General features: G+C 61.8%; 1 protein-coding gene across 1 annotated transcript in view; it reads left to right on the forward strand.

Moving 5' to 3' along the window:
- The window catches only part of LOC107051192 (E3 ubiquitin-protein ligase RNF31-like), a 28,779-nt gene extending 17,129 nt beyond the window's left edge, over positions 1-11,650 (forward strand). Inside the window, exons 14-21 of the mRNA XM_046905058.1 lie at positions 257-355; positions 2,194-2,283; positions 3,550-3,664; positions 6,820-6,938; positions 8,866-8,979; positions 9,810-9,867; positions 9,940-10,039; positions 11,385-11,650. Coding sequence (XP_046761014.1) covers positions 257-355; positions 2,194-2,283; positions 3,550-3,664; positions 6,820-6,938; positions 8,866-8,979; positions 9,810-9,867; positions 9,940-10,039; positions 11,385-11,616 — 927 coding nt within the window. The 3' untranslated portion in view covers positions 11,617-11,650. The remainder of the gene's footprint in view (positions 1-256; positions 356-2,193; positions 2,284-3,549; positions 3,665-6,819; positions 6,939-8,865; positions 8,980-9,809; positions 9,868-9,939; positions 10,040-11,384) is intronic.
- Positions 11,651-13,546: the final 1,896 nt, after the last annotated feature.

A 13,546-nucleotide genomic window follows, 5' to 3' on the forward strand; every position in this document is an offset into this window, starting at 1 on the left:
TATGGGGCGCTGTGGGGCTTTATGGGTTTCTATGGATCTTTATGGGTCTCCGTATGGCTCTGAGATCCTATGGAGTCATTATGGAGCCGTTACGGAGTCTGAATGCATCCCTGACAGAGTTCTGTAGGACGTTATGAGATCTCTCCATAGGTTTCTTTATGTTCCTATGAGGCTTTTATGGGTTGCCCTGGGTTTCTATGGGTCTCCATGTGTCCCTATGGGGCGCGGTGGGTCTGAGCCCCGTTGTGCCCCCCAGCTGCGGCAGGAGTTGGACCCCAACACGTACCAGCTGTTCACCCAGAAGCTGACCGAGCGCGAGCTGCTGCGGGACCCCCAGTTCCTCTGGTGCCCACAGGTGGGGCTGGGGGGGCAGTCTGTGGGTCCCTATGGGGCTGGGGGGATCTGAGGGTCTCTATGGGGCTGGGGGGGCAGTCTGTGGATCCCTATGGGGTTGGGGGGATCTGGGGGTCCCTATGGGGCTGGGGGGGCAGTCTGTGGGTCCCTATGGGGTTGGGGGGATCTGTGGGTCCCTATGGGGCTGGGGGGGGCAGTCTGTGGGTCCCTATGGGGTTGGGGGGGCAGTCTGTGGGTCCCTATGGGGCTGGGGGGATCTGGGGGTCCCTATGGGGCTGGGGGGATCTGGGGGTCCCTATGGGGCTGGGGGGGCAGTCTGTGGGTGTCTGTGGGTCCCTATGGGGCTGGGGGGGGGGGATCTGTGGGTCCCTATAGGGCTGGTGGGATCTCCTATGGGTCTTTGTGGGTCCCTATGGGACTGGGGGGGGGGCAGTCTGTGGGTGTTTATGGGTCCCTATAGGGCTGGGGGGATCTGGGGGTCCCTATGGGGCTGGGGGGATCCCCTATGGGTGTCTGTGGGTCCCTATGGGGCTGAAGGGGCAGTCTGTGGGTCCCTATGGGGCTGAGGGGGGCAGTCTGTGGGTCCCTATGAAGCTGGGGGGATCTGAGGGTCTCTATGGGGCTGGGGGGGCAGTCTGTGGGTCCCTATGGGGTTGGGGGATCTGGGGGGTCCCTATGGGGCTGGGGGGGCAGTCTGTGGGTCCCTATGGGGCTGGGGGGATTTGGGGGTCCCTATGGGGTTGGGGAGGGAGTCTGTGGGTGTTTATGGGTCCCTATAGGGCTGGGGGGATCCTCTATGGGTGTCTATGGGTCCCTATGGGGCTGGGGGGGCAGTCTGTGGGTCCCTATGGGGCTGAGGGGGGGATCTGTGGGTCCCTATGGGGCTGGGGGGGCAGTCTGTGGATGTTTATGGGTCCCTATGGGGCTGGGGGGGGGGGGTCTGTGGGTCCCTATGGGGCTCTATGGGGTTTCTGTGGAGGCTCTATAAGGTTTCTGTGGGGGCTCTATGGGGCTGGGAGGACTCTGTGGGGTTCTATGGGGTTCCTGTGGGGGCTCTATGGGGTTCTTATGGGGCTCTATGGGGCTGGGAGGGCTCTACAGGGCTCTATGGGGTTGCTGTGGGGGCTCTATGGGGCTGGGAGGGCTTTACAGGGCTCTATGGGGTTCCTATGGGGCTCTGTGGGGCTGGGAGGGCTCTATAGCGCTCTATGGGGTTCCTATGGGGCTCTGTGGGACTGGGAGGGCTCTATAGGGCTCTATGGGGTTCCTGTAGGGACTCTGTGGGATTTCTATGGGGCTCTGTGGGGCTGGGAGGGCTCTATGTGGCAATTTGGGGTTCCTGTGGGGGCTCTATGGGGTTCCTATGGGGCTCTATGGGGCTGGGAGGGCTCTATGGGGTTCTATGGGGTTCCTGTGGGGGTTCTATGGGGTTCCTATGGGGCTCTATGGGGTTCCTGTGGGGGCTCTATGGGGTTCCTGTGGGGCTCTATGGGGTTCCTATGGGGCTCTGTGGGACTGGGAGGGCTCTGCAGGGCTCTGTGGGGTTCCTGTGGGGGTTCTATGGGGTTCCTGTGGGGGCTCTATGGGGTTCCTATGGGGCTCTATGGGGCTGGGAGGGCTCTATGGGGTTCCTGTGGGGGCTCTATGGGGTTCCTATGGGGCTCTATGGGGCTGGGAGGGCTCTATGGGGTTCTATGGGGCTCCTGTGGGGGCTCTGTGGGGTTCCTATGGGGCTCGTGGGCTCGCTGTGGGTCCCTATGGGGCTGTGGGGGCAGCGCGTGGGGCGGCGTTCCTGGCCGTGGGTGGCAGTGGGGCTGACCCCCCGCTGTGCCCCACAAGTGCTCCTTCGGGTTCATCTTCGAGGCGGAGCGCGGCCCGGCACAGTGCCCGCAGTGCCAGCAGTGCTGCTGCCCGCGCTGCCTGCGGCCCGTGAGTGGGGGCTATGGGGGGTCTGGGGGGCTGCGTGTCCCTATGGGGTCCCTATGGGTGCTTATGGGGTCGCTATGGGGGGCTGCGTGTCCCTATGGGGTCCCTATGGGTGCTTATGGGGTCGCTATGGGGGGCTGCGTGTCCCTATGGGGTCCCCATGGGTGCTTATGGGGTCGCTATGGGGGGCTGCGTGTCCTTATGGGGTCCCTATGGGTGCTTATGGGGTCCCTATGGGGGGCTGCGTGTCCCTATGGGGTCCCTATGGGTGCTTATGGGATCCCTATGGGGGGCTGCGTGTCCCTATGGGGTCCCTATGGGTCCTTATGGGGTCGCTATGGGGGGCTGCGTGTCCCTATGGGGTCCCTATGGGTGCTTATGGGGTCGCTATGGGGGGCTGCGTGTCCCTATGGGGTCCCTATGGGTGCTTATGGGGTCGCTATGGGGGGCTGCGTGTCCCTATGGGGTCCCCATGGGTGCTTATGGGGTCGCTATGGGGGGCTGCGTGTCCTTATGGGGTCCCTATGGGTGCTTATGGGGTCCCTATGGGGGGCTGCGTGTCCCTATGGGGTCCCTATGGGTGCTTATGGGATCCCTATGGGGGGCTGCGTGTCCCTATGGGGTCCCTATGGGTCCTTATGGGGTCGCTATGGGGGGCTGCGTGTCCCTATGGGGTCCCTATGGGTGCTTATGGGGTCGCTATGGGGGGCTGCGTGTCCTTATGGGGTCCCTATGGGTGCTTATGGGGTCCCTATGGGGGGCTGCGTGTCCCTATGGGGTCCCTATGGGTGCTTATGGGGTCGCTATGGGGGGCTGCGTGTCCCTATGGGGTCCCTATGGGTCCTTATGGGGTCCCTATGGGTCCTTATGGGGTCGCTGTGGGTGGCTGTGTGTCCCTATGGGTCCTTATGGGTGGCTGTGTGTCCCTATGGGGTCCCTATGGGGTCCCTATGGGTGGCTGCGTGTCCCTATGGGTCCCTATGGGTCCTTATGGGGTCCCTATAGGTCCTTATGGGGTTCCTATGGGGTCTCTGTGTGTCTCTATGGGGTCCCTGTGTTTCCCTATGGGTGGCTGTGTGTCCCTACGGGGTGGCCGTGGCTGTGTCCCTATGGGGTCGCGGGGCTGTGTCCCTATGGGGTGGCCGTGGCTGTGTCCCTATGGGGTGGCTGTGGCTGTGTCCCTATGGGGTCGCAGTGGGGTCGCTGTGGGTGGCTGTGTGTCCCTATGGGGTGGCTGTGTGTCCCTATGGGGTGGCCGTGTCCCCGCAGTGGCACCCCGAGCACGGCTCTCTGTCCTGCTCCGAGTTCGGGCTGTGGCTGCAGGAGCGCGACCCACAGGTGGAGCGTGTGGGGCTGGAGGCCTTCCTCAGGGAGCACGGCATCGGTACGGGGCTATGGGGTCCCTATGGGGTCCTTATGGGGTCTCTCTGGGTCTTTATGGGGTCTCTGTGGGTCCTTATGGGGTCTTCCTGGGTCTCTGTGGGCTCTCTATGGGTCTCTGTTGATCCAATGGGTCCCAATGGGTTCCTATACGTCTTTATGGATCCATATGAGTCGTTATCGTTCTCTATGGGGTTCCTATGGGGTTCCTGTGGGTCTCTATGGGTCTCTATGGGTCCTTATGGGGTCTTTATGGGGTCTCTCTGGGTCTTTATGGGGTCTTTATGGGATCTCTATGGGTCTCTATTGGTCGTATGGCTCTCTATACGTCTTTACAAATCAATATGAGTTGTTATTATTTCCTATGGGTTTCTATGGGGTCCCTGTGGGTCTCTATGGGTCCTTATGGGGTTTCTCTGGGTCTTTATGGGGTTTCTCTGGGTCTTTATGGGATCTCTGTGGGTCTGTATTAGTCGTATGGCTCTATACGTCTTTATGGATCCATATGAGTCGATATCATTCACTATGGGTTCCTATGGAGTCCCTGTGGGTCTCTATGGGTCTTTATGGGGTCCTTATGGGGTCTCTGTGCGGTTCTGTGGGTCTCTATTGGTCCAACGGGTCTCTGTGGGGTCTCTGTGGGGTCTCTATGGGGTCTCTATGGGTCTCTGTTGATCCAATGGGTCCTTATGGGTTCCTATACGTCTTTATGGATCCATATGAGTCTTCATGATTGTGTATGGGGTCCTTATGGGGTCTCTATGGGTTCTCTGTGGGGTCTCTGTGGGGTTTTGTGGGTCTCTATTGGTCCAATAGGTCCCTATGGGTCCCTGTACGTCTCTATGGATCTATATGAGTCTCTATGGTTCCTTATGGGGCCTCTATGGGGTCTTTGTGGGTCTCTATGAGGTCTCTGTGGGGTTTCTATGGGGTTCCTGTGTCCCCATAGACACCCCATAGACCTCCATGGATCCCCGATAGTACCCCATAACTCCTCATAACGCCCCATAGACACCCCACAGACCCCCATATCCTTCCCACAGACCGCCATATCCCACCGTAGTTCCCCACAGACACCCCACAGCCCCCCATATCCCCCCACACACCCCCCATATCCCCCCCTAGCCCCCCACAGACACCACAGCCCCCCCCATCTCCCCCCATCTCCCCCCATCTCCCCCCATATCCCCCCACAGACCCCCCATATCCCCCCCATACACCCCCACTGACCCCCCATATCCCCCCCTACCCCCCGTATCCCCCCATATCCCCCCCCCCCCCCACAGACCCCCCATCTTCCCCCATATCCCCTCACAGACCCCTCACAGACCCCCCATCTCCCCCCATCTCCCCCTATATCCACCCCATATGCCACCATAGCCCCCCACAGACACCCCACAGCCCCCCATCTCCCCCCACAGACCCTCCATCTCCCCCCAAGTCCCCCCACAGACCCCCCCTATCCCCCCACAGACCCCCCATATCCCCCCGTATCCCCCCATATCCCCTCACAGACCCCCCATCTCCCCCCATCTCCCCCCATATCCCCCCCATATGCCACCATAGCCCCCCACAGACACCCCACAGCCCCCCATATCCCCCCACAGACCCCCCATCTCCCCCCATATCCCCCCCGTATCCCCCCATATCCCCTCACAGACCCCCCATCTCCCCCCATCTCCCCCCATCTCCCCCCCATATGCCACCATAGCCCCCCATATCCCCCCACAGCCCCCCATATCCCCCCACAGACCCCCCATCTCCCCCCATATCCCCCCCTAGCCCCCCATATCCCCCCCGCATACCCCCCATATTCTCCCCTAGCCCCCCATATCCCCCCACAGACCCCCCCCATATCTATCCCCCTATATCCCCCCCCATCCCCCCATCTCCCCCCATCTCCCCCCCATACACCCCCACAGACCCCCCATATCCCCCCATATCCCCCCCCAGACCTCCCATATCCCCCCATATCCCCCCCATATGCCACCATAGCCCCCCACAGACCCCCCATATCCCCCCATATCCCCCCACAGGCCCCCCATCTCCCCCCTAGCCCCCCATATCCCCCCACAGACCCCCCATATCCCCCCATATCCCCCCCATATGTCACCATAGCCCCCCACAGACCCCCCATATCCCCCCATATCCCCCCACAGGCCCCCCATCTCCCCCCTAGCCCCCCATATCCCCCCACAGACCCCCCATATCCCCCCATATCCCCCCCATATGTCACCATAGCCCCCCACAGACACCCCACAGCCCCCCATATCCCCCCACAGACCCCCCCCATATCCCCCCACAGACCCCCCATCTCCCCCCATATCCCCCCCGCATACCCCCCATATTCTCCCCTAGCCCCCCATATCCCCCCACAGACCCCCCATATCCCCCCACATCCCCCCACATCCCCCCACATCCCCCCATCTCCCCCCCATACACCCCCACAGACCCCCCATATCCCCCCATATCCCCCCCCAGACCTCCCATATCCCCCCATCTCCCCCCCATATGCCACCATAGCCCCCCACAGACCCCCCATATCCCCCCATATCCCCCCACAGGCCCCCCATCTCCCCCCTAGCCCCCCATATCCCCCCACAGACCCCCCATATCCCCCCATATCCCCCCATATGCCACCATAGCCCTCCACAGACACTACAGCCCCCCATATCCCCCCACAGACCCCCCATATCCCCCCGCAGACCCCCCATATCCCCTCCACATACCCCCCATCTCCCCCCACAGACCCCCCATCTCCCCCCATCTCCCCCCATCTCCTCCCCTAGCCCCCCACATCCCCCCACATCCCCCCACATCCCCCCATCTCCCCCCCATACACCCCCACAGACCCCCCATATCCCCCCACAGACCCCCCACATCCCCCCACATCCCCCCATCTCCCCCCCATACACCCCCACAGACCCCCCACATCCCCCCACATCCCCCCATCTCCCCCCATCTCCCCCCCATACACCCCCACAGACCCCCCATATCCCCCCCATATCCCCCCACAGACCCCCCATATCTCCCCCTAGCCCCCCCTAGCCCCCCCTAGCCCCCCATATCCCCCCCTACTCCCCATATCTCCCCACATCCCCCCCTATCCCCCTATCCCCCCATGCCCCCCGGCCGCACTGATTCCCCGCTGCCTCCCAGCCTGCCCGCGCTGCTCGCAGTGGTTCGCGCTGGCCCGGGGCGGCTGCCTGCACTTCCAGTGCTCCCAATGCGCCCATCAGTTCTGTGGGGGCTGCGGGGCGCCCTTCCACCCCAGAGAGGTGAGACGGGGGGCTCTGGGGTCTATGGGGGGGATATGGGGGGGCTCTGGGGTCTATGGGGGGGATAGCGGGGGGCTCTGGGGTCTATGGGGGGGATATTGGGGGGCTGTGGGGTCTATGGGGGGGTATGGGGTGTTATGGGGGGCCTGTGGGGGGGTTATGGGGCTCTATGGGGGGGTATGGGGGGGATATCGGGGGCTGTGGGGTCTATGGGGGGGATATTGGGGGGCTGTGGGGTCTATGGGGGGGATATCGGGGACTGTGGGGCTCTATGGGGGGCTATGGGGTGTTATGGGGGGTTATGGGGCTCTATGGGGGGGTACGGGGGGGCTGTGAGGTCTATGGGGGGGATATGGGGGGGCTGTGGGGTCTATGGGGGGGATATCGGGGGGCTGTGGGGCTCTATGGGGGGGTATGGGGTGTTATGGGGGGGTTATGGGGCTCTATGAGGGGGTATGGGGGGGCTGTGGGGTCTATGGGGGGGATATCGGGGGCTGTGGGGTCTATGGGGGGGATATCGGGGGGCTCTGGGGTCTATGGGGGGGATATCGGGGGGCTCTGGGGTCTATGGGGGAATATCGGGGGGCTCTGGGGTCTATGGGGGGGATATCGGGGGGCTCTGGGGTCTATGGGGGGGATATCGGGGGGCTCTGGGGTCTATGGGGGGATATTGGGGGGCTGTGGGGTCTATGGGGGAATATCGGGGGGCTGTGGGGCTCTATGGGGGGGTATGGGGTGTTATGGGGGGCCTGTGGGGGGGTTATGGGGCTCTATGGGGGGGTATGGGGGGGATATCGGGGGCTGTGGGGTCTATGGGGGGATATCGGGGGCTGTGGGGTCTATGGGGGTGATATCGGGGACTGTGGGGCTTTATGGGGGGCTATGGGGTCTTATGGGGGGTTATGGGGCTCTATGGGGGGGTACGGGGGGGCTGTGAGGTCTATGGGGGGGATATGGGGGGGCTGTGGGGTCTATGGGGGGGATATCGGGGGGCTGTGGGGCTCTATGGGGGGGTATGGGGTGTTATGGGGGGCCTGTGGGGGGGTTATGGGGCTCTATGGGGGGGTATGGGGGGGCTGTGGGGCTCTATGGGGGGGTATGGGGTGTTATGGGGGGGCTGTGGGGGGGTTATGGGGATCTATGGGGGGGTATGGGGGACTGTGGGGGGGCTGTGGGGCTCTATGGGGGGATATGGGGTGTTATGGGGGGGCTGTGGGTTCTATGGGGGGGTATGGGGTGTTATGGGGGGGCTGTGGGGTTCTACGGGGGGGTATGGGGTGTTATGGCGGGGTTATAGGGCTCTATGGGGCGGTATGGGGTGTTATGGGGGGGCTGTGGGGCTCTATGGGGCGGTATGGGGTGTTATGGGGGGGCTGTGGGGCTCTACGGGGGACTATGGGGTGTACGGGAGGGACGTGGGGGGGCTGTGAGGCTCTATGGGGGGGTATGGGGCTCTATGGGGGGGTTATGGGGTCTGTGGGGTGGGTATGGGTCCCTATGGGCCCCTGTGGGCTCCCTGTGGGTCTCTCTGTGTCCCTATATGTCCTTATGTGTCGCTATGGGGTTCCTATGGGTTCCTATGGGGTTCCCATGGGGTCTTTGTGTCCCTATATGTCGCTATGGGGTTTCCATGGGGTCTCTATGGGGTCCCTTATGTGTCTCTGTGTCCCTATGGGATCTGTGTGGGGTCGCTGTGGGATCTGTATGGGGTCGCTGTGGGGTCCCTATGGGTCTCTATGTGTCCCTATGTGTCTCTATGGGATTCCTATGCGTCCCTATGGGGTTTCCATGGGCTCTCTATGTGTCTCTATGGGGTCCCTTATGTGTCTCTGTGTCCCTATGGGATCTGTGTGGGGTCGCTGTGGGATCTGTGTGGGGTCGCTGTGGGGTCGCTATGTGCCGACCGCCGCCCCCGTTGCCATGGCAGCGCTGCCCCCTCCCCCGCTGCTCGCTGCGGCCGTCGCTGCACGCCCACCACCCGCGGCACTGCGCCTTCCATCTGCGGGACTGGGAGCCGCGCCGCCTGCAGCGCCTCCTGCAGGTCGGGAGGACCCACGGGGGATAGAGCCGCTTCGAGTGGGGGGGGGCGCCCTCTGGGGGTGGGAGGACCAACGGGATAGAGCGGCTTGGAGGGAGGCGGCAGGACCGATGGGAGGACCAACGGGATAGAGCGGCTTGGAGGGAGGTGGGAGGACCCATGGGAGGACCCACGGGGGATAGAGCGGCTTGGAGTGGGGGGGGGGGGGGGCGGCGGTCTCTTGGGGTGGGAGGACCAACGGGATAGAGCGGCTTGGAGGGAGGCGGGAGGACCGATGGGAGGACCAACGGGATAGAGTGGCTTGGAGGGAGGTGGGAGGACCGATTGGAGGACCAGCGGGATAGAGCGGCTTGGAGGGAGGTGGGAGGACCGATTGGAGGACCAGCGGGATAGGGCGGCTTGGAGGGGGGGGGGGGAGGGGGGGACGACGACCCCCTGGGGTGGGAGGACTGATGGGAGGACCAACGGGGGATAGAGCGGCTTGGAGGGAGAAGGGGGGGGACGGGGACGCCCCCTTGAGGTGGGAGGAGCGATGGGAGGACCAACATGAGATAGAGCGGCTTGGAGTGGGGGGGGGGGGGGGGGGGCGCCCCTTTGGGGTGGGAGGACCAATGGGAGGACCAACGGGGGGGGATAGAGTGGCTCTGGGAAGGAGGCGGCGCCCCCTGTGGGGTGGGAGGACCGATTGGAGGACCAATGGGGGGGGGGGGGGGGGGGGGGGGGGGATAGAGCGGCCGTATGGGGGGAGGTGGCGCCCCCTGCAGTTCGGGAGGACCAATGGGAGGACCAGTGGAGCCCGCCTCTCATTGGTCCCTTGTTGGCTCCTCCCCCAGGTGGGCGGAGTCCCGTACGACACCCAGCCCCCCTCCGGAGCCCAACTCCCCCCTGGAGGTGAGCTCAGCCCCCCCGACCTTTGACCTGTGACCTCTGACCCTTCCGTGTGACCCCCCCATCCCCCCCCAGGCGGCTGTTGGCTGCAGGAGCTGAAGGAGACCCCCGGGGCCCCCCCCCGCGACGCCGCCTGTGGGAGACCCACAGCTGTGGGGCAGGCGGGGCTGTGCCGGTACGGACTTATGGGGCGCTGGGGGGCACTTTGGGGGCTGGATGGGGATCTATGGGGGCACTAAGGGGGATCTTTGGGGCTCTTTGTGTCCCTATGGGGCACTTGGGGGTCACTGTGGGGCTCTGTGTGTCACTGTGGGGCACTTGGGGGTCACTGTGGGGCTCCGTGGGGCACTTGGGGGGTCTCTGTGGGGCACTTCGGGTCACTATGGGGCTCTGTGGGGCACTAATGGGGATCTGTGGGGCTTTGTGTGTTCCTTTGGGGCACTTGAGGGCCTCTATGGGGCTCTTGGGGGTCACTATGGGGATCTATGGGGTCTATGTGTTCCTTTGGGGCACTTGAGGGTCTCTATGGGGCACTTGGGGGTCACTGTAGGGCTGTATGGGGCAGTAATGGGGATCAGTGGGGCTCTGTGTGTCCCTATGGGGCACTTGGGGGTCACTATGGGGCCTTTGGGGGTCTCTATGGGGCTCTGTGTGTCCCTATAGGGCACTTAGGGGTCTCCATGGGTCCCTATGGGGCACTTGGGGGTCTCTATGGGGCACTATGTGGTCACTATAGGGCACTATAGGGCACTGATGGGAATCTGTGGGGCAGTAATGGGGATCTGTGGGTTTCTATGGGTCTCTATGGGGCACTTGGGGTTCGCTCTGGGGCTCTGTGTGTCCCTATGGGGCACTTAGGGGTCACTGTGGGTGCCTATGGGTCTTTATGGGTCCCTATGGGTCTCTACGGGGTCCCTCTGGGTCTCTATGGGGTCCCTATGAGTCCCGATGGGGTCCCTATGGGTCTCCAAGGGGTCTCTATGGGACTCTATGGGGTCCCTATGAGTCCCTATGGGGTCCCTATGGGTCTCTATGTGTTTCCTATGGGTCTTTTTGGGGTCCATATAGGTGTCTATGGGTGTGTATGGGTCTCTATGGTTCCCTATGTGGTTTCTGTGGGTCCCTATGGGTTCTCTATGGGTCCCTATGGGGTCTCTATGGTGTTTATGTGGGTCCCTCTGGGGTCTCTATGGGGTCTCTATGGGTCTCTGTGGTATTTATATGGGTCCCTATGGGGTCTCTGTGGGTCTCTATGGTGTTTATGTGGGTCCTTATGGGGTCTCTCTGGGTCTCTATGGTGTTTCTATGGGTCTCTCTGGATCTCTATGGTGTTTCTATGGGTTCCTATGGGATCTCTATGGTGTTTCTATGGGTTCCTATGGGATCTCTATGGTCCGTGTGGTTCCCCACGTGTCTCCATGTGCCTCTACGGCACCACCGCATCTCTATGATACCCACTCAACCCCCGCAACCCTCTCCCTCCGCCACTTCCGCCCTCGGCCCCGCCCCTTCCGGCGCAGCGCTCACTACGCGGAATACCTGGTGCGGCTCATCAACGAGCGCGGTTTGGACCCGGCCGCGCTGTACGGAGCGGCCGAACTCCGCGCCGCCGCAGAGCGCCACCTGCCGGCCGGGCGGCCTCCGCAGGGCGACGCCGAAAGCGACGCGGAGTACGCAGTGCGCCTGCGCGAACTGCTGGCGCGGGAAGCGCCCGTGGAGCCCCGCCCATCCCGGCCTAGCCCCGCCCCTTAATCCCCGCTTCGAATAAACTGCGCATGCGCGCCGAGTCACGTGTGCGCGTCCTGCTCTCCCGTTGGGTGTCGCCGTGAAAGCGCGCCTCGAGTCACGTGCTTGCGTTCGGCGCGCTCATTGGGTGCCGCCGTGCGGACGCGCCTTGAGTCACGTACTCGCGTTCTGCGCTGCCATTGGGTGCCGGCTGCGCGGCCGCGCTTTGAGTCACGTACTCGCGTTCTGCGCTGCCATTGGGTGCCGGCTGCGCGGCCGCGCGATGGGATTGGCTGAGCGCCGCGGTGGGCGGGGCTCGAGGGAGGCGATAAAAGGGGGCGGTGTGGCGCGCGTGCCGTCAGAGCGCGGCGTCGGCGGAGCGGAGCGGCGGGGGACGTGGGCCCTTAATTGCTAATTAACGGCTAATTAACGGCTAATTGGTGGTCGTTGAGAGCCGCGGGGGACGGGGCGAGCGGAAAGCGACGGGGGCGGGGCGGAAAAGGGGCGTTTCGGGGGTGAATTGGGGGATTTGGGGGCTGGGAGGAGTTTTGGGGTAAATCGGAGGGATTTGGGGCCATTCGGGCGGTTTGGGGGCGGATTTCGGCACCCTGAGGGGAAATGGGGGCGCTTTGGGGCCGTTTGGGGCCCTTTGGGGGCGACTGAATGGGATTTGAGGGCTGTCTGGGGGGCTGTGAAATTTGGGCTAAAATCGCCCTTTTTTGGGGCATTTTGGGTCAGAAGTGCCATTTTTTGTTCTAAGCGCACAAATTGGAGCCATTTGGGGTCCATTTGAGCCATTTTTTGGGTCAAATTTGTGCCATTTTGGGTCTGTTTTGGGGCCTTTAAATTTTGGGCTTAAATCGCTCCTTTTTGGGTCATTTTTGTGTTAAAATCGCTTTTTTTGTTGTTAAAATTTCCCATTTTTGTATCCGGAAATCCCATTTTGGGGTTAAAAAGTGCCATTTCAGGGCTTAAAAGTCCCATTTTTGGGTTAAAAAGCCCCATTTTTGGGGCTGAAAGTCCCATTTTTTAGTCTCCAAATCCCATTTTTGGGTCCCAAAGTCCCATTTTTGGGGTCAAAAAATCCCATTTTGGGCTCAAAAAGTGCCATTTTTTTTCCCTACAAACCCCATTTTTGGGTCCCGGAATCCCATTTTGGTTCTAAAAGGGCCATTTTTGGGGCCACAAATCCTCTTTTTGGGTCCAGAAGTCCCCTTTTTGGGTCCTGGATTCCCATTTTGGGGTCTAAAAGTCCCATTTTGGGGTCCAAAAGGGCCATTTTGGGGTCCAAAAGGGCCATTTTTGGGGCCAGAAGTCCCATTTTGGGGGCCAAAAGTCCCATTTTTGGGGCCAGAAATCCCCTTTTTTGGGTCCAGAAGTCCCATTTTTGGGTCCAAAAGGGCCATTTTTGGGTCTAAAAGTTCCATTTTGGGGTCCAAAAGGGCCATTTTTGGGTCCCGAAGTCCCATTTTTGGGTCTCGAAGTCCCATTTTGGGGCCAGAAATCCCCTTTTTGGGCCCCATAGTCCCTTTTTTGGCTCTCGGAGTCCCATTTTTGGGGCCAGAAATCCCCTTTTTTGGCTCCCGGAATCCCCTTTTTGGGTCTAAAAGTCCCATTTTTGGGTCTAAAAGTCCCATTTTGGGGTCCAAAAGGGCCATTTTGGGGTCCAAAAGTCCCCTTTTTGGGGCCAGAAATCCCCTTTTTGGGACCAGAAGTCCCATTTTTGGGGCCAGAAATCCCCTTTTTTGGGTCCAGAAGTCTTATTTTTGGGTCCAAAAGGGCCATTTTTGGGTCTAAAAGTTCCATTTTGGGGTCCAAAAGGGCCATTTTGGGGTCCAAAAGGGCCATTTTTGGATCCCAAAGTCCCATTTTTGGCTCCTGGAGTCCCATTTTTGGGGCCAGAAATCCCATTTTTGGGTCCCGAAGTCCCATTTTGGGGCCAGAAATTCCCTTTTGG

Source organism: Gallus gallus, chromosome 35, assembly GCF_016699485.2.
Source record: "Gallus gallus isolate bGalGal1 chromosome 35, bGalGal1.mat.broiler.GRCg7b, whole genome shotgun sequence".
In the NCBI taxonomy this organism is placed as follows: Eukaryota; Metazoa; Chordata; class Aves; order Galliformes; family Phasianidae; genus Gallus; species Gallus gallus.